This window comes from Pongo abelii, chromosome 20 (genome assembly GCF_028885655.2).
Source record: "Pongo abelii isolate AG06213 chromosome 20, NHGRI_mPonAbe1-v2.0_pri, whole genome shotgun sequence".
In the NCBI taxonomy this organism is placed as follows: Eukaryota; Metazoa; Chordata; class Mammalia; order Primates; family Hominidae; genus Pongo; species Pongo abelii.
In genome coordinates this window covers 41,058,952-41,078,842 of record NC_072005.2, presented here as the reverse complement: position 1 = coordinate 41,078,842, position 19,891 = coordinate 41,058,952, and the positions used below count along the sequence as shown (strand labels likewise).

General features: G+C 54.4%; 2 protein-coding genes across 5 annotated transcripts; both read right to left on the bottom strand.

The window, feature by feature from the left end:
• Window positions 1–3,350: 3,350 nt before the first annotated feature.
• ETV2 (ETS variant transcription factor 2) lies at window positions 3,351–6,540 on the bottom strand. 2 transcript variants are annotated; one of them, XM_002829073.5, is made up of 7 exons: window positions 6,091–6,540; window positions 5,718–5,813; window positions 5,550–5,633; window positions 5,202–5,282; window positions 4,494–4,973; window positions 3,876–3,988; window positions 3,351–3,570 (listed from the first exon to the last, which is right to left on the bottom strand). In XM_002829073.5, exons 2-7 carry the CDS (start codon window positions 5,785–5,787, stop codon window positions 3,370–3,372), a joined length of 1,029 nt encoding a protein of 342 aa, XP_002829119.1. In that variant the 5' UTR covers window positions 5,788–5,813; window positions 6,091–6,540; the 3' UTR covers window positions 3,351–3,369. The 2 variants fall into 2 exon arrangements, with proteins under 2 accessions (XP_002829119.1, XP_054396126.1); XM_054540151.2 differs by having other exon boundaries at window positions 5,550–5,813; window positions 6,091–6,510.
• Window positions 6,541–10,447: 3,907 nt separating this feature from the next.
• Window positions 10,448–19,848, bottom strand: RBM42 (RNA binding motif protein 42). 3 transcript variants are annotated; one of them, XM_002829075.6, is made up of 10 exons: window positions 18,913–19,848; window positions 18,511–18,673; window positions 16,962–17,046; window positions 16,781–16,855; window positions 15,126–15,191; window positions 14,875–15,050; window positions 14,096–14,434; window positions 13,751–13,868; window positions 10,772–10,966; window positions 10,448–10,691 (listed from the first exon to the last, which is right to left on the bottom strand). In XM_002829075.6, the coding sequence occupies exons 1-10, from the start codon at window positions 19,038–19,040 to the stop codon at window positions 10,579–10,581; spliced, it is 1,458 nt and encodes a 485-aa protein (XP_002829121.3). In that variant the 5' UTR covers window positions 19,041–19,848; the 3' UTR covers window positions 10,448–10,578. The 3 variants fall into 3 exon arrangements, with proteins under 3 accessions (XP_002829121.3, XP_054396123.1, XP_054396124.1); XM_054540148.2 differs by having other exon boundaries at window positions 14,875–15,029; XM_054540149.2 differs by lacking the exon at window positions 15,126–15,191 and having other exon boundaries at window positions 14,875–15,029.
• Window positions 19,849–19,891: the final 43 nt, after the last annotated feature.

The window sequence follows — 19,891 nt, the reverse complement described above, 5'->3', positions numbered from 1 at the left end:
GCCTTCCAGAGCATTAGGATTACCGGCGTGACCCACCGTATCCGGCCATCAGGAACTTTACGGGTTGAGAAAATGCGCTGCACAAAACACAAAAATCGCTACCCTTATAATATTAAATAATTACAGCGCCAATTGTTAGGGGATTGAAAACAAACCAATCTCTCCCCAGGTGTCACTCTTCACGGTATGAAGAATGCCCAGATTTTACCTCCCTGCTCGTTACCATCTTTTCCTAAACCTCAGAAAGCACAGATTAACAAATACTTGAGTGTCCAAGTGCTCAAGAACCAGTCTTGCATCCCAGGCAGGTGGGGTTAGGAGTTAAAGCTTGGATCTATGAAGGGTCTGGCAGAAAGGATTCCATTTGGGAAAATGGCTAACTCTGTCCTTCTAGCCACAGAGTTGTCCTTGTCTCCGGTCTTTCTCTCACACCCGATAGCTGACCTATCAAGAAATCCTGTTGGTTCTGCCTGTAAATATATCCATAATCTTCCTCTAGCACATTTGGTTTAAGCCATCATCACCTTCAGACTGGGCTATGGCAGTAGCCCACTCTCTGGTCTCCTGGCTTCCAGCTGCCCTCTGCAATATGTCCACCCAGCCAGAGGAACACTGGTCTGACTTTTAGTCTAAAGCCAATGTCCTTATAAATGATCTACACAATTTGGCCCTTTTCTTTCTTTCTTTTTTTGTTTTAACTGAGTCTCACTCTGTTGCCCAGGCTGGAGTGCAGTGGCACGATCTTGGCTCACTGCAACCTCCGCCTACTGGGTTCAAGTGATTCTCCTGCCTCAGCCTCCCGAGTAGGTGCGATTACAAGCGCACGCCACCACTCCCAGCTAATTTTTGTATTTTTGGTAGAGCGGGGATTTCACCATGTTGGTCAGGTTGGTATTGAACTCCTGACCTCAGGTGATCTGCCCACCTCAGCCTCCCAAAATGCTGGGATTACAGGCGTGAGCTACCCTACCTGGCTAATTTGGCTTTTTTTTTTGGACAGAGTTTTGCTCCTGTTGCCCAGGCTGGAGTGCAGTGGTGCGATCTGGGCTCACTGCAACCTCCACCTCCTGGGCTAGAGCGATTCTTCTGCCTTAGCCTCCCGAGTAGCTGGTATTACAGGCTTGCATGTATTTTTAGTAGAGATGTGGTTTCTCCATGTTGGTCAGGCTGGTCTTGAACTTTTGACCTCAGGTGATCTACCCGACTTGGCCTTCCAAAGTGATGGGATTGCAGGCGTGAGCCACCGCGCCTGGCTATATCTGTTCTTTTAAATTATGTTTACCTCTTTTTGCCTCCCTCAATAGAAAAGAATCATCATAAAGGAAGAATTTTTGTCTGCCTTTTTCATTCACCATTGTATCTAAAGCAGTGCCTGGCACACAGGAAGTGGTCTGTAAATATTTGCTGAATGCAAGAATTTCTTGTGGAAATGAAGGAAGCATCTGGGGACTAGGAGAGGGAGCTATGAAAGAGAACTGCTTTCCTTCCTCCCCAATCTGGCTTCTAAAGCTTCTCACATACCATCTGAGGTGAAGTATCCAGACGGAATTGGGTCAGGGACCTCTTCTTACACATTCTGTGTCCATCAACATTGTGATTATTTGTGGAATTACTTGTTTACATGCATGTATTCATCCTCTGCAATGAGATCTTCCTAAAATCCAAATCCCTTTTCCCACTTAAAACCCCTTGATGGGGGCAAGGCATGGTGGCTCACTCCTATAATCCCAGCACTTTGGGAGGCCAAGGCAGGTGGATCACCTGAGGTCAGGAGTTCAAGACCAGCCTGACCAACATGGTGAAACCCCATCTTTACTAAAAATACAAAAATCAGCTGTGCGTGGTGGTGCGCACCCGTAATCCCAGCTACTCAGGAGGCTGAGGCAGGAGAATTGCTTGAACCTGGGAGTTGGAGGTTGCAGTGAGCTGAAATTGCATCACTGCACTCCAGCCAGAGTGACAGAGCGAGACTCCATCTCAAAAAACAAACAAAACCCTCGATGGCTCCCCAGGAGCCCTGGAGACAAAGTCCAGGCTCCTCACCACGGCCCACAGATCCTTTATGAATTGGTCCCTGTTGCTGCTGTAGCCACGTTTATTTTTAATTTTTTAAATAGAGATGGGGCTCTCCCCTATGTTGCTCAGGCTGGTCTGAAACTCCTGGCCTCAAGCCATCCTCCTGCCTCAGCCTTCCAAAGTGCTGAGATTACAGGTGTGAGCCACTGTGCCTGGCCCACATTGATAGTTTTGAGCAGTGGTATGAGATCGTCCACCTCTGGGCCTTTGATCTTGTTGTTCCTTCTGCCTGTAACATTCTTTGCCTACCTGAGTTCTCAAATCAGCTGTCTCCTCCTCCAGGGAGTCTCCCCTGACCCTTCTCCTGGGGTAGATCAGGTCTCTCCTTTTGGCCTTGCTCAATCCCCTGGAGTCTTCTCATCCCAGCTCAAAACACTCTGGTGATGGGTCTGTCTTCCCACTGGACTGTGAGCTCCTTGAGGGGAGGGTCCAGGGCTGTCTTGGTCCCTGCTGTATCCCCAGCATCGCTCACAGGACGACCAGACAGCAGGCTCTCTTTAGGAGCTCAGTGGCTCTCAGAATGGCGTAGGCTCTCTTTACAGTGTAGGTCTGAGTCCTGTATCCTCCAGCTTGGAGTGGGGAAAGAGTGAGTGGAGTTGGGGTGCAAGCACTAGTTTTAATTCTTTGACGATCCCTTGCACTGGGAGGACACACAGCACAGTAAGCCCTTTTCAGGGTCTGAGTCTTCTCTTCAAGGGGACACAGCAGATATACTCTCATGATTGGGTCTGATTCCTTTACAAATCCCGACACAGGGCAGGGACACAGTAGGCCCTATGGGCTTTGGGTTTAGTTTCTTTGCCTCTCTCATCACAGGGCGGGCACATGGCATGCTCCCTGAGTCTGGGTCTCCTTTGATCATTGCCCAGCACTGGAGGTGGGTGGTTCCTCGTCCCAAAACTAACCACCGAGGAGGGAGGTCCGCGAAGACTGCGGAGGGAGTGAAGGCGGAGTCGAGAGGCGGGACCTAAGGGGGCGGGACCCGGGAAACTCACAACGAGAGGCGGGGCTTAGGGACCTGGGAGCTTAAGGGACTTGGGGCTGGTGGCCGGCACTTCAGGGTCTTCTGGGAGGAGAGGACTAAGACACTGCAGTCTTTTAGCGAGCAAGGATCCAGGCCTCTGGATCATGTGAGAGGAAAGAGATGAAGGCCCAGACGCCTGGGTCTCCGAGATGGGGAGGCCAAATTCCAACATGTGGAGCTGCACACTTAGGCTCCCTAGCTGGTGTAGTCAGTATCAGCGGGAAGAATGCAGCAGAGGAGCACGCGCGAAGAGGTTTGACCGGGAATTTTTATTGTGTCTCTGCTCCCCGTCCGCCTCCCGCACAGTCCGGATAGGCTAGGCTGGGCACGCGGCCCCCGAAGCGGTACGTGTACTTTCGCCCCCCGCTCTTGCGCACGATGTCGCGGCGATAGTAGTAGCGAAGGCCCCGGCTCAGCTTCTCGTAATTCATGCCCGGCTTTCTCTTGCGCTCGCCCCACAGCCGAGCCACCTAGGACAGAGGCCCGCTCGGTCGGAGTGGGAAGGGGCGGGGCTTGGCGATAGTGGGGCGGGCCGGGCCTGGGGGCGGTGTGCAGTGCAGACCTGGGCGAGGCCTCGCAGAGCCCGGTGGAGACTGGGTTGGTTGAGGCAGGAGTCCAGGGGGGAGATTGGGTTTGAGAAGGGTTGGGCGGGGCCTCGAGTGGGCCGGTGAGGGGCGGGGCCGAGGGCTAAGCGATTGAACCTAGCCCTTGGGCTGGGCTAAATTGAACTAGAAGAGAAGGGGCAGGATTTGGCTGGGCAGGGAAGCTGCCCCACCTCTTTGGGGTCGCACAGCTGGAACTCGCGGCTGTTGCCAGTCCAACGGATGCAGCTGCTACGCGCCCCGTCGTGGAGCAGCTCCAGGAGGAACTGCCACAGCTGAATGGGACCTGCGGGATGAAGGGAGGGGCACACTCAGTCTTCCCGGCCCTAGATCACACTACTTCAATGATCTAGAGGTCCGGGTCCTCCCAACTCGGGACCCAGGAATCCGGATCCCCCCCTTGTCTGAGATCCACGAGTTCAGATCCCTCCATATAGGGGACCCAAAAGTCAGCCTTGGAGACTGAAGCGTCCAGGGCCCCAGTCTCAGAGATTTAGGAGTTTGGCCTCCCTATCTCGGAGACCCAGGAATCTGGGCGTTCATCGCTTTCGTTTTATATAACCCAGGAGCCTGGGTCCTCATCCCGTTGGTCCCTATAAGACTACCGGTGTCTTAGCCCTCTCCTCCCCAAGGACCTGGAGTGCGGGCCACCGGCCCCTGCTTCTTGGAGCCCCTGGTCCCTAAGCCCCGCCCCCTCACTGTCAGTCTCCCGGGCCCCGCCCCCTTTGGTGCCTGGGTCCCGGCTCAAGACTCCAGCTTCGCCCTCCCCGCAGTCTTTGCGGCCCTCTCACCTCGGTGGTTAGTTTTGGGGCATCGAGCCAAACTGGCACGGTCCGACTGCGGGCTCGGTTCGGAGGAAACGGTGAGAGCTGAGCTCTGGTACCCCTTCAAAGAGGTGGTGCCATCCGCACGCAGCCCCGGGTTCCAGGAGGTGGTACAGTCCGGGCCCGCGGGCCCGCCCCACGAAATGGTACAGTCCGTGCGCGGCTTCCCGCCCAGGCCACTGCCCCAGTAGGTGACGCCGTCGGGGCCCACAGAACAGTCCCAGCTGGTGTTGCTCCCGGCGGCCTGGGCGCGCGACCACGAGGTGGCCCCTCCCGCCACGGGGACGCAGTTCTGGCCCGCGGCGCCTTCCGAGCCGGCGGCGGGGATGGGGCCCGGGCCGGGAGGGGCGGGGCCCAGGGTCTGCGAGGCGCCGCTCCAAGAGTCCCAGGCTGTGCACGCCACGTCTGTCCAGTCCCCCGACCACGGAAGAGCCTGAGGGTCGGGCTCTGTGAGGAGTAACGGATCCCGAGTGAGGGGAGCCCAGGTGCCCCCTCAAAAACTCTAGGGTCTAAGCTCTCAGCCCTGGCACTTGGGGCCCGGCTGTCCCGGATCCAGGTCATGCCACCTTGAGGGCGCAGGTGTTCTCAGTCCTCAAAGATCAGAGAGTCTACATCTCCAGCCCCGGTGCCTCGGGACCCCAGTCCCCACCTCCCACCGCCTCTCCCCACACTCACCCGCTCCCCATGGAACTTCTGGGTGCAGTAACGCGGAGCCCCAGTCCAGCTGTGGGAAGCTTGGCAGGGATGAGCTTGTACCTGAGTTTAGGGAAGAGTGTGAGCAATGAAAGAGACCCCTCAACTACCCACTCTCTAGTCTCTACTTGTCAGGGACTGGGAGTTATGGCCCCCCAGCCCCTATTTCAGCACCCCGCGCCCCCTTTTCCTTCACCCTCAGGGGGTCAAGCACGCGGCCCCTCCCCACCCAGTCCCAGGAGCCTAGGCACGCCCCCCTCCTCCCTTTGCCCTAGGATCCCAGCCTCCCCGCTTCTTTTCCAGCACTTAGGGGTCCCAGCCCGCAGCCACCTTTCCAGCATGTCTCTGCTGTCGCTGTCGGCGTGTCCCCTTGGAGTGCCAGATCAGGGAAATAGAAGCCTAATTTGGCTCCTTCTGCAGGCGATAAGGGGTTAGGGTCAGCAGAGGCCCCACCTGGACACCCTCCCCACACACGTTGTGGCAGCCTCGGCAGCCTACCAAGTCCTGCCAGCTTGTTCCCTGGAGGCACTTCCTGTGGGGATGCCTCATCCCAGTTCCACAGGTCCATGGATGCGATGAAGGCCTCTGAATGTTCTGGGTCGGGAAAAGTCCAGATGGCAATGGGTGAGCTGGTGACACTTAGAGGCCCTGGAGTCTGGGTCCCAGCCCTAGCTTCCCTCAGAGCCAGGAGTCCAGGCCTCCGCTCCCTCCTTCCCCAGGAGCCTAAAGTCTTGGTCCTGGGAGTGAGGGACCCCAGCTCTCTTCCTCTCTCAGACCCAGGAGTCCAGGCCCCCGGCTTCTTGGGAGTCTAGTCCCCCAGGTCCTTCCTAACCCAGACACCCAGGCATCTAGTCCTCAGTTCATGGCTCACCTCTGGCGGGTTCCTCTGCCCCCAGCCGGGGGTCTCAGCCCCATTTCATACCACGCACCCCCTCCCCCAAGGGCTTGGGCAAGGGGGAATTTTCCGAGACGTCAGAACAGGGGTCGCAGCCAGGCTCAAGTTGCAGGGGCAGGGGCGGGGCCGAGCCTCGACCCCAGCCTCGGGGATAGGTGCTGGCCTCTGGGGCTGCCCTGCTGCAGGGGTGGCGTGGGCTTGGAGCGAGGCTTGGGGAACAGCGGGCTGGGTGAGGGCAGGGCGGAGGCTGGGAGAAGTTTACGGGGTGATGGGGGCAGGGCGGGGGGCTTGGTGAACAGGCTGTCTGCCTCAGGGTCTTGATCCTGCGACATGGGGGGAGTGAGGGGAGAGGGTCTGGGGTCAGCTGGGCTAAGCTGGGCTTATCTGCAACAGGAAGAGGGATTTCCGGCCAGATTCCCCCACCCGCCCCCAGCGTCAGCTGACGTCACAATCGGCAGAGTAACTGCGGGGGCGTGGAGCTGGAGTGAAGGCCGACCCAATCCCCCACCAGGCCCAGTAGGGAGGGCGTCCTGGGGCTGCTTCCCAGGAGTGCCAATCATAACAATATTGACATCGACAATTTCAACAATAACAATAGTAGCAATAACAGCCAACATTAAATGAGGGCTCATTCTGTGAAACCAACTGTGCCATACCCCTTCATTGAATCCTCCTATGAGGCAGGTACAATACATACTCTCATTTGATGAAGGGGGAAGGTAAGGCAGGCATCCTCCTACTGCTCTCCTTCTCCAGACCCCATGCCCTTCCGCGCTGTAATAGTTTAGGACAATTGGGGAAATTGGAGTATGAACTGAATATGAAATATCATAGAATTATTTTCTTAGATTTGATAATGGTATTCAGGATGAAAGATATCATTTAGGAAATGAACTCAGAGATGAAATGTTATAATATCTGTAACTTGTGGTTGGGTGCGGTGACTCACACCTGTAATCCCAGCACTTTGGGAGGCTGAGGCAGGTGGATCATCTGAGGTCAGGAGTTCTAGATCAGCCTGTCCAACATGGTGAAACCCCGTCTCTACTAAAAATACAAAAAATTAGCCGGGCGTGGTGGCGGGTGGTTGTAATCCCAGCTACTCGGGAGGCTGAGGCAGGAGAATTGCTTGAACCCGGGAGATGGAGGTTGCAGTGAGCCAAGATTATGCCATTGCACTCCAGCCTGGGGAACAAGAGCGAAACTTCATCTCAAAAAAAGAAACAAAAAAAAAGTCTGTAACTTGCTCAAATAATTCAGCAAAAAACAACAACAAAAAAACGCAGCTATACATGTAACATATACATACATACATGAAATATTTAGGACATACCTAAACTGTAAAATTGTTCATGTAAAATTCAATAACTGGGTGTCCTATATATATATAAAATATTTTTTTGAGATGGAGTCTCGCTCTGTCGCCCAGGCTGGAGTACAGTGGTGCGATCTCAGCTCACTGCAACCTCTGCCTCCCGGGTTCAAGCAATTCTGGTGCCTCAGCCTTCCAAGTAGCTGGGATTACAGGCGTGAGCCACCATGCCTAGGCTAATTTTTGCATTTTTAGTAGAGATGGGGTTTTGCCATGTTGGCCAGGCTGGTCTTGAACTCCTGACCTCAAGTGATCCACCTGCCTTAGCCTTAGTGCTGGAATTAGAAGCATGAGCCACCACCGTGCCCAGCCCATCCTGCTGTATTTTAATAAGTATGTAATATTTACCATTAAAAATAACTTTTGCATATAGGCATCTTCCAATCCCCAACTCAGCCTCTTGATCATTAACTACTTGCCGTTCTGGAGAGCGGGTGGCACTGCTCCTCCTTCCATTTTACAGAAAGTAAACCGGGCTCCTTGAGGGAGTTTATCAGGATCCCATGGGGTGGGAGTGGGACTGGGATTGGAATCAGTGTGGGTGAGCCACAGAGCCCTGGAGCATCACTGGTCCCTCTATCCATCCAGCGCGGGGGCCTGAAGGAAGTCCTGGCTTCCCGTCCTTGAAGCTGGCCTCTTGTCTGTCTCTCCATGTCTCTCTGCCTTCTTTCTTCAGGTTGGCATCTCTAAAGCTGGGTCTCTGTTGCCACAGGCCTGACTCCAGTGAGACTTTGTCACCTAGTCTCTTCTGACATCTCTGTCCCTCCCCATCTGTCTTTGAGTGTTCCTATCTCATCTCCTTGTCTGTCTCCATCTGTCTCTTGGTTTTCTTCCTGTCTCCCTTTCCACTGCACAGTCTCTGATGGTTCTCATCTCTGCCTCTGAGCCTCCTGCTCACAGCGCCATCTCTACCTCTGCTTGCCACATTCTGTGTGTGTCTCTTCTTGTTCTCAGGAAGACTTGTGCGCATTAAAAAAAAGATAAACATTTAGGGGGTACAAGTGCAGATTCCTTACTGGATATATGTCACGGTGAGGCCTGGGCCTTTAGTGCACCCGAATAGTGAGCAATGTACCCAACTGGTAACTGTTCAGCTTACCCCACGCTCCCACCTTTTGGAGTCTGCAGTGCCTGTTACCCCACTCTGCATGTCCACCTGTACCTACTGTTCTGCTCCCACTCGGAAGTGAGAATCACATGCATTTGCAAGTGTCCTTTCTGGAGCCATCCTCTCTTCCCATCTCCTCCCGTGCCCCTATGCTTGCTGTCAGTACAAGGGGGGTCAGGGGTAGAAAAGACTAGTGATGGGGGGAAGGGGCTTTGAGGATCCTGGGGCTGGGTGGTCTGGCCCAGGTGGCAGGGGGCTAAAGGGCACTTCCTGCCAGGGAGGGAGGCTCTCACCCTCTGACCAGACTGGAAAATGTGACGTCAAGAGAGGGGGCAGTAAGGCGGGGAAGACAGGAACAGGAGAAATTCGACACCTCTCCTGGGGGACCTTGGTCCCTGAGAGGCCTTGGTATTGTCCATCCCCTGACTTATGCCCCACAAAATCCTGCCCAACCTGCTCCCTCCTAATGGAGGGTTCTGATGGCTGTGTCCCTGGGAGACCCTCCACTCCTCCCCATAATCAAACCCTGCCATCTCCCTCCTCTGGCCCAGTCCCTGCCCCAGCCTTCTTCCAGACTTCCAGCCACAGTGGTGGTCGCAGGGCATTTTTGTTTGTTTTTGAGACAGAATCTCACTCTGTCACTAAGGCTGGAGTGCAGTGGCGCGATCTCAGCTCACTGCAACCTCCTTTTACCAGGTTCAAGCGATTCTCCTGCCTCAGCCCTCCCAAGTAGCTGGGACTACATGTGCCCGCCACCACACCCAACTGATTTTTGTATTTTTCAGTAGGGTCAGGGTTTCACTATGTTGGCCAGGCTGGTCTCAAACTCGTGACCTCAAGTGATCCACCTGCCTCCCAAAGTGCTGGGATTACAGGCATGCGCCACCACACCCAGCCGGTCACAGGGCCCTTTCTACAGCGCACATCTGTGCTGCCCAGGACCTTGCTGCTGCTTGAATTTTCTCAGCTTTTTGGGGCTTGCTGCTGCCTTCTGCGTAAAGCTTAAGTTCTCAGCCTGGCATTCAAGGCCCTGCACAGACACCTCTTCAGACAGGCAGAGGCCAGCTTGGAGCTGGGAAAAGAGGGGAACAGACCCCAAGTCTCTGTTCTCTCTATCTGTGGGTCTCTCCTCCTTTTTCATTTCCCAGCTCCAAGGGAGAGAACAGAGACCAACAGGGATATAGAAGCTTAGAGACAAGAAATGGAGGGGTACCCACAGAGACAGAGATAGAGGTGCCCACCGAGACTTAAGAGCACGGTGAGCTGGCTGGGTGTGGCAGACTGGAGAAGCTGGAAAGCCCCAGAGGAGACTTGGGGGTGGACAGTTCCTTCAGGAAGGGCCCCCTCACCCACAGGTCAGCACCCTGGGTGCCCCCATCTTGCCCTGACCACTCTGGGCTCTTACTGTCAGGGCACTGGGCCTATTTTCTGCCACTGGACCTTGAGATCTAAGGGTGCAGGGCCCAGGACTTTTAGTCACCATTGGGTCCTCAAGCACTGTTCAGACCCTTGGTGAGAGTCTGCTGGATGGAAGAGGGCCTAGAAGGCTGTGAGCTCCAGAAGGGAAGGGCCTAGATCTCCTACCTTGGTGCTGAGAACACAGGAAGTAGCCAGGACACAGGGGTGGGCCTCAGCTTGGCTTCACCCTTGCCATTGGCCCCCCTTTCTCCTCTGGAATAAGCAACACTCAGCATGTGTGGAAGAAGTTTGAAGAGGGAATGGGTACACAGGAAGGGCTCAGAAGCCCCCGCCTGGGTGTTTGCCTGGGTAAACTCTCAAGGCTCCCTGCCATTTCCAGGTGTGGGGAAGCCAAGCCCTGCTCCCCACAGCGTGCTTCCATGCCCAGCCAGGGGTGGAAATGAACGTAAATTTATTGAAACTGGTTTTGGGGCAAGGGATGGGTGGACAGCTGGGGGTTTTCCAAAGAGAACTGAGGGAGGAGCCAGCGCCCGGCCAGGTGGGAGCGGGTGCCTGGCCACAGACCCTATCTCAGGCCCAGCTTCTTCTTTTCCTTCTGCTTCTTGCGGACCACGTCCAGATTCCGGTCCTTCCACATGCTCTTGCGAAGCTTGATGGGGCGCGAGCCCACATACTTCCCTGTGGAGACAGAGGGTTCAAGGCAGGCTCGGGTCAGGCTTAGGCCAGCGCCTGCAGTTTCCAGGGGAGGCTGCACCCACCATTCATCTCACGCATGGCGCGCACGTAGTCGCTGGGGTCCTTGAAGCTGACAAAGCCGTAGCCCTTGGTCTTGCCTGTGCGCTTGTCACGGATCACCTTGGCCTTAAGGAAGGATGGGAAGCGGCTGAAGGCGCGTGCCAAGATGTCATCATTCACCTCATTGCCCAGATCCCCACAGAAGATCCGGAAGTCATCTGGGGATGGGGGAGAGATGACGTCAGAGGATGCAGAGGCCTTGCCCAGTGTCTACCTTGTCTGAACGACCCCACCTTTTCGGAGGTATCTAGTCTCTGCCTAGGGACCTCTTAGTAATAATGGTCAACACCTACTGACCCTGCGCCAGGAGCTCTGCTGGCACCTGGAGGAGTGTTTCCATTTCTGGCACTCCCAACCGTGCTTTTACACTGAGGCACAGAGAGGTGAAGTCACTGCCCAAAGTGACACAAGCAGGAAGCAGCAGAGCTAAGACAAGAGCTCAGGCATCTGGCTCCAGTCCTTACTTTTAACCTTGAACTGCACTGCCCTCCCCACCCCAGGGCCACCTCGCTCATTCCCGTAGTAACACCCCTAACTCTGCCCTAGCCCTGGCCTTTCCTCTGAGCCTTGGTGTCCCTTGGTCCCCTGGACCCCTGTCACCCACTGGCTGCCCATCATGGCACCTCAGGAAGATGGGCTTCATCTTTCCTCAGCCCTGTTTCCTTAGCAAGGCCTGCCCTAACTCCCCCTTGAGACCTGGACATGCTGCCTGCTCCTTCGCCATGGCTGCACCCAGCTGACATTCTCATGCTGCCTCTGAGTTGGGCCTGTGCTTCCACTGAACATGCTCTGTCCCAATGAATCCCTGTCCCCACAAGGGAGGGGATGAGGAAGATGAGGCTTAAAAGGCTAAGTGAGCCAAGCACAGTGGCTCATGCCTGTGATCCCAGCACTTTGGGAGGCTGAGGCAGGTGGATGACTTGAGCTCAAGAGTTCAAGACCAGCCTGACCAACATGGTGAAACTCCATCTCTACTAAAAAATACAAAAATTAGCTGGGTGTGGTGGGTGCCTGTAATCCCAGCTATTTGGAAGGCTGAGGTGGAAGAATTGCTTCAACCCAGGAGGCAGAGGCTGCAGTGAGCCAAGATTACACCACTGCACTCCAACCTGGGTGACAGTGCAAGACTCTGTCTCAAAAAAAAGAAAAAAAAAAAAAAAAGAAGAAGAAACAAAACCAAACCAGGCTAAGTGACTTGCCCAAGGTCACAGAGCTAGGGTCTTCTCTGGGCCAGGTAGACGGTCCCAGGAGAGGGGGCGGAAGTCAAACACTGAGGCAGGAGGGGTCCATCTCCTTCCTCAGCCATTGCACGGCTGCCCCATGGCGTCTGTGATATGGGACACTCTAAGCACAAGTTAGGTGATGCCAGGAGCAAACAACTGGACAAACTCAGAAGGTGGGACCTCATACACGACAACTGCCCTGGACACTTCAAAAAATATATACAAAACAAAGAGGTAGGAAAGAGACCGTTCTTATTAAGATACAATCAAGGCTGGGCGTGGTGGCTCACGCCTGTAATCCCAGCACTTTGGAAGGCTGAGGCGGGCGGATCACGAGGTCAGGAGTTCGAGACCAGCCTGGCCAGCATGGTGAAACCCCATCTCTACTAAAAATACAAAAAATTAGCCAAGCATGGTGATGCGCGCCTGTAGTCCCAGCTACTTGGGAGGCTGGGGCAAGAGAATTACTTGACCCCGGCAGGTGGAGGTTGCAGTGAGCCGCCGAGATTGTGCCACTGCACTCCAGCCTGGGCGACAGAGCGAGACTCCATCTCAAAAAAAAAAAAAAAAAAAAAAAAAAAAAAAAAAGATGTAATTGAGGGACATAAAACTGCATGCACGCTGGTTCAGGGCAAAAACATTAATAGTTCTAACAGAGTTTTGGGACACCTAGGGAAATACGAATATAAACTGAAAAGAAGATACCGAATTAGTTAATGTTCTTAGACTTGATAATAGTATTATGATATGCAAAAAGTATCTCTTTTCTTTTCTTTTTTTTTTTGAGATGGAATCTCGTTCTGTTGCCAGGCTGGAGTGCAGTGGCCTGATCTCGGCTCACTGCAACCTCTGCCTCCTGGATTCAGGCGATACTCCTGTCTCAGCCAACCGAGTAGCTGGGATTATAGGTGCCTCCCACCACGCCTGGCTAATTTTTTTGTATTTTTGGTAGAGACGGGGTTTCACCATGTTGGCCAGGCTGATCTTGAACTCCTGACCTCAAGTGATCTGCCTGCTTTCGCCTCCCAAAGTGCTGGGATTACAGGCGTGAGCCACCGTGCCTGGCCAAAATATCTCTTAGGAGATAAATACTGAGATATTTAGAAGTGATTACTTCACTTATAACTTGCTTCAAATGACTGAGCTAAAAACAAAGAAACCATATACATACACAAAGAGGAAAAAAGTGAACACAGCAAAATGTTAATTGCAGAATCTAGGTGGTGGGTAGATGGCTGTTTACTGTGCCATTCTGTGTTTAAAATTTTTCCCGGCCGGGCGCAGTGGCTCATGCCAGTAATCCCAGCACTTTGGGAGGCTGAGGCAGGAGAATCACTTGAACCTGGGGGGCGGAGGCTGCAGTGAGCCAAGATCGCGCCACTGCACTCCAGCCTGGGCAACAGAGTGAGACTCCGTCTCATAAAAAAAAAAAAATTTTTTTTTTCCTAAGAGTTGGGAAAAAAAAGAATGCTCTCTGAAGCTAGGCACCTCATGAGTAAAACGGGCTACAAAGCCCCATGTCCCCGTCACCTCCACCAAGCTCCGGCCCATGGCTAGGTGAGGAACCAGCCCCTGAGCCATAGCCTCCCCTCCCCAAGGTGGGCTAACAACAGCGCCCACTCTACTGAGAGGGTCCACCCTCCCAGTCTGCAGCCCAAGGACAGCAGCCTGATCTGACCTTGGCCGAGCCACACCTGACCTCCAGCTTCAGCAGCTTACCTGCATCCCACTCCAGCAGGCTGGGGTCCTCCCAGCTGCTCCCTGCCGCTGTGCGAATGCACCGTTTCAATTTCTCTGGCTTCCCCTTCTTCTTGTCTTCACCCAGGGGCTCTGGGACCTGCAGAGGAAAGGGGAGAGGTGCAAAGGGCTTGGTATTGGGGTCTCCCACTGTCCTTTGGTCCCCAGCCCTCCTGCCACCACAGTAAGGGCTGGATGTGCTTCTGGACATGTGTCCGCCTCCCTCCCCCGGGTCCTCCTGCTGTCCAGTCTGTCTGTGTAGAAGTTTCTGGGCCCCTGTCTGCCCCCCATCCCCTCTGTCCCCTCACCGCTAGGCTCCCTGCTTACCTCAAGAGCCATGAGGCCTGGGGGTGGCTCTGGCCGAGGGGGCCGGGGCCGAGGACGCAGGGACAGGAGTTCAGGAATGCGCAGCGGGGGCAGAAGGCCGCGGACGACCTCCAGCGGGAGGGGCAGGGGCTCAGGCTCGGGCAATGGCATGGCCAGGGCCAGCGGCAGGCTGGGCCCAATGACTGCAGGGCCAGCTGGGGCACCTCCTGCCCCCACGGCCACAGCCGCGCTGGCCTCCTCCAGCCCAGCCGCCGCCGCCGCCGCCACCACTGCCTCTTCCTTCTCTTTCAGGCCCAACCCCAGGCCTAGGCCCAGCTCTCGGGGTGCTGCTGGCTCTTCCTGTGGGTAAGAGGAGAACATGAGGGGGGCCGGCTCACAGGCTCAGATTTTACTGTCATCCCCATTCCATCCAACAAAGAAAGGGCCTGGGGGCCAGAGAGCAGCCAAGAGACACCCAGGCAGAGAGTCTCCAGCCAGCCAAACACAGAGAAGGAGAAACATAGGCAGAGAGAGACAAACAGCCACAGACAAGAACATCAGGAACAATCAAAAGAGAAATATTCCAATAGCATGTGTTTCTCTCTGTACTCCCTTCACAAAAGGAGAGAAAAGATTTTGCCACAGAAAGATGCAGAAAGAGGCAGAGACAAATGCAGAGTGAGAAGGTAGAGAAACAAAAAGTCAGGAGAGAGGCCAACTCAGACATAGCCCATTGGGCCAGGATGGATGGTCTCCCTGTCCACCGCACGTCTGACCATTAGTTCCCTGTCCACACTCACCAGAGGGGGCCTCAGCGCAGCCATGGAGCCCAGCGGGGGCCCTGGAGCCCGAGCCATTGGTGGCAGCATCATGGGTGGTCCAGGGGGCCCAGGCAGAGGGGGGCCCACGAGGGCCTGGTGAGGGGGCCGTAGGGCCATAGGGCGGGGGCCGGCTGCTGCAGAGGAGAGAGCGGAATCTGTCAGGGTGTTAGTGGGGAGTTCCAGGGCCTGGGGGGAGTTATGTGGCAGGGATGATGACCCTGGCCCCTCACCTGCTCTCTGTAGCACGTGGGGGACGAAGGCTGGACGCAGGATAGGGGCCCTCTGGGGGGCCACAGCTGTGGGAGAGAGAGATGGGGGTGTGTGTCATGGGGGACAGGGGCACTTGGGACAAGGTGTGTGTGCATGCGTGCGTGTGTGTGTGTGTGTGTGTGTGTGTGTGTGTGTGTGTGTGTGTGTGTGTGTGTGTGTGTGTGTGTGTGTGCACTCTCAGCATCCAAGAAATCCTGGAGCAGAGTCTGGGGAGCCCTCCTGGAGATGTGGGGGCCTCTCCCCTGGTTCATTCCATGAAAATTTACCACTGAGAAGCTCCTCTGGCTCAGCCCTGTGGCAGGCAATGCTGGGGACACACCAACAGACCCAGGGTTCTCAGGGAGCTCCTGGTCCAGAGGAGGAGGGAATGGAGACATCACTAGAGAAGGAGAGCCAATGGGGACCAGGGCTGGAAGGAGGGAAGCCCAGGCAGCAGGATCAGTGCTAAGAGATGGGAGCCCTCTGACCCAGCCAGGCCCAGGGAAGGCTTCCTGGAGAAAGGGACCTGTGAGCTGAGACCCGAGGGGCAATGAAGTGTTAGGCAAAGGGTGAGTGGGAATATTATTGGCAGGGAGAATATTTATAAGCAAAACCTTTCCCTTTTCAGTTCAGTGTAACTGTAATAGAAGCAGTGGGGCTTAGAGAGTGTCATGAGAAGGGCTGAGCAGCCAGCAGGCACCCCAGTAGAGCTTTTTTGTTTTTAAAGCACAGCATTCTTGGCTGAGCCATGGGTGTCCTCCTGAAGGCACTGGGGAGCCACAGCAGGGTTGGAAGCTGGGCAGGGGGAGTAGGTCAGATTTGCATTTTGATCAAAACCATACTAAAAAGTAAGAGACATTACAACTTCTCAGAGATCATCAGATTAACAAGTATTACAGGATTTAGTAACATAAGTAGCACGTTTGGTTTAACGGAGATTATACCAGAATTTTACATCCAAATAAGAACACACATCCTTTTCATACATATAAGGAAGTAATGTCCTACAAATTGACAGTGTGAGTAAAGGTTACCTGAAGAACAAAAGGTGGAATGTAGAAAATGGCCTGGGGGGAAGGATGGCTGGAAGATTGCAGCTGGGTGACAGTAAGCAGGGAGAGAAGGGACCTTAACAAAAGCACTGCTGGCACATCCCAGAAATGTTCGGGCTGCTGGGGATCTCTCCCTGCAAGAAGCAAGGTCATGTAGGGTTGTGACTGCCAGGGGAAAAGCCTGGCGCTTGTCTCGACAGTCTGTTCATCCCATCAACAGACAATACATAATACTTCCTATGTGGCAGATACTGAGACTTTTGCCCCTCATGGAGCTTTTATTTTAGAGGATGCAAAAGATGATAGCCATAGTAAATAAGAAATTATATAGCTTGTTATGAGGTGTTAAGTGCTGTGGCAACTGGGAATTAGGACTGACAGCAGGAGGGTTGGTTTGCAATGATCAGGTTAAAACAAAATTGACATCATCAGAAAGGGCATGATCAGGTTTGTGCTTTAGGATGACAACATCAAGTTGGGATCAAATGCAAAGGGTAATTTAGAGCAAGGATTTAGGCAAGAGGCTGAAGTCATGTAAACAAGAGTGCCTGATTAAATGTGGGGGTCCCTGGCCCCAGACTCACCTGCCCGCCGCAGGAACATGGCTTCTCGAGCCTCTGGGCTGTCCAGGTGACTCCGATCACCAGGGCCAAAGCCAACTGTTGGGAGGGGAGAGGCAAGGATGGTGGGAGGAGAGTCCTGGGCACACATTTTTACCACCCTGCCTGATTGCCCAACCCCCTCACCTTGCCACTCTTTACTTACCAGGGCCTACAAAAGGAGGGCCACCCACCATGGGAGGAACTACTGTGGCTGCAGCAGCTGCTCGGGCCTCCAGAGTCTGCTGGACCTGTCGAGGAAGAGGTCAGGGTGAGGGGCCTGACTCAGCATTCCCCATCTGCTGCGGCCAGCTCACCCCAAGAGACCAAGAGCTTCATGCTTTGTGCTCTGTATGTGGCTGGCTATCTCAGGTCTTAGCTAAAATGCCACTTCTCAGGGAGGCTTTTGGGATCACACTAGGGCTCTCTGAGCAGCAGCTTCTCTCACCACCTTATTTCATCTTCCCCACAGCACTTAGCACCGACTGAAACTGTGTCCAACCTGTCCTCCCCATCTCCCATGCACAACCTCCATCCAAGCCACCATTAACTCCTGTCTAGATTACTGTACTAGCCCCTTCCTCCATCTCCTGGCTTCTGCCCTTGTCCCTTACAGTCTATTCTCTTTTTTTTTTTTTTTGAGACGGAGTCTCGCTCTGTTGTCCAGGCTGGAGTGCAGTGGCACGAGCTCCAGGGTTCAAGTGATTTTCCTGCCTCAGCCTCCTGAGTAGCTGGGATTACAGGTGCCCGCCAACACGCCCGGCTAATTTTTGTATTTTTAATAGAGACGGGGTTTCACCATGTTGGCCAGGCTGGTCTCGAACTCCTGACCTCGTGATCTACCCGCCTTGGCCTCCCAAAGTGCTGGGATTACAGGTGCAAGCAACCGTGCCTGGCCGCCAGGGTTCTTAAAATGACCATAAGGCTCTACAAGATTTGGCCTCACCTCTCTGTCCTTATCTCCTCCCACTTTCCTCTTTGCTCACTCCACTGTCACTGGTCTCCTTGCTGTTCCTTGAACACAACAACACAACAGGTATGCACCTGCATCAGGGCTTTTTTTTTTTTTTTTTTTTGAGACGGAGTCTCACTTTGTCACCAGGCTCCAGTGCAGTGGCACAATCTTGGTTCACTGCAACCTCCGCTTCCCGGGTTCAAGCGATTCTCCTGCCTCAGCCTCCCAAGTAGCTGGGACTACAGGCGCATGCCACCACACCCAGCTAATTTTTGTAATTTTAGTAGAGATGGGGTTTCACCATGTTGGCCAGGATGGACTGGATCTCTTGACCTCGTGATCTGCTCGCCTCGGCCTCCCAAAGTGCTGGGATTACAGATGTGAGCCACCGCGTCCAGCGCCCAGCCTATTTTCATCTTAATAATTTCTCTCTCTTTCTCTACTAGTCATATATAGTTGGCTACTGAGCACTTGAAATGTGACTAATGAGAATAACGAACTATTAAATATAAATTTTAAATATATCAGAACAGTCTCATCATTGCAGAAAGCTCTACTGGACAACATGCTCTAGAATATAAGCTCCCACAGGGCAGAAATGGCTCTCTCAGTCATTACTGTGTTCTCAGTGCCTGGCGTATAAAATATTTGTCATGCTAATTAGTCAACAAGCCAAAACGTCAACAGCTGTCTGCATACAAACACCTACTGTGTTCGAAGCATTGTGTTCCCTGACTTATATGCCTTAGCTTAGCCGTACCTGCTGGTATGTGTTGGTCGCGATAATTGGGCGGATCACAGGAGCCGCTGGGACCTGCATCGCTTCTACCGTGGGGACCGTGGGGACCGTGGGGACCGTGGGCACGGCAGGCACAGCAGTTGGGATTCCAGGTACTGGAGCCCCCAGAACTTCCTGCTCAAACCTGGAGGGGTAGAACAGACATCAGCGCTCAGGACCTCGTACCAATTTTGGAACTGTGGGTATATCCTGAGGGGACCCTCACCCCTGCCAACCTCTCCCCTTATCCCCGCCCCCACAATCCCGAAGGTCCCACTTCCCCATGTTAGAGCCGTATCTCCGGCCTATCGAGGCCTGGAGGCTCCGAGATTCGGTGGCTCTGGCTCTGGGACGACTTTTATCACTCTCTGTCGCGGGCCTTACAGGGCCATCTCCGCCTCCATTTCCTTCAAGCGTTCCTCGCCGCTTTTGCCCGGGATGCCAGCGCCAGGACCCGGGACCACGGGTCCTCCTGCACCCGGGAGTCCCGGGGCTGGCCCCGCCCCAGCCATCGCTGCCGTCGTCGCTGTGGCCGCTACTACTGTCTCAGCTTAGCCGCCGCCGCGGGTTCTGCCATCTACTCTCTGCCTTCGTACGGGTGGGCTCCCGAGGATGACGTCCAGCAAAAGCGACGGCCGCTAGCGCATGACGTCATACATTCGGGCGCGAGAGCCAATGAGATTTTGCCACACCCTCAGGGGGAATATACGCCAATCAGAGTGAGAGAAGGACACACGAACTCAAGAACCTGGGCCTATGAGAGCACAGCAGAGAGGCGGCCCCACCTTCCTGGAGGACCACCGGCTAATGAGAGCGAAGCAAAGTCAGTTGGGCCCATCCCCAATGTGGAATCTGGACCTTTGAGATCACAGAGAAAGTTCGGAGGATCCTCCTGTGCCACCGCAGAGCCCGCGCCGGAAGTTTAAAAAGACGCTAAAGTCCGTGTCAACCCCAGGGTTAGGCAAGGCTGGGAGGCCTGGCTGGCCCCTGGGGGCCCCCATCCTGGAGTAGGTTGACACCTGACCTGTGGTTCCCACGAAGACCGGAGACGCCCGGGAGGAAGCGCCTGACCCGGCTTCCTGGAGGAGGACAGCTGAAGACGTTTAAAGAGGAGAGCTGTTCAGTGTGGGAGCCAAGGCCCAGAGACTAGTGCAACTCAGAGGAGCACGTCCGTGGGCTTGGTCCCTGTCCTTTCTTGGGCCACAGTTGACCTTTTTTTTTTTCCCGTAGCTCTCACAAGTGTTTCATTCTGAGTATTTTCAAACATGCACATTAAGGGGAATAGTATAACGCACTCTTAAGTACATCTCAAACGCTACCCTATTCAACACTTCTGGATTTCACTTGGTCTATACTTCTTTGT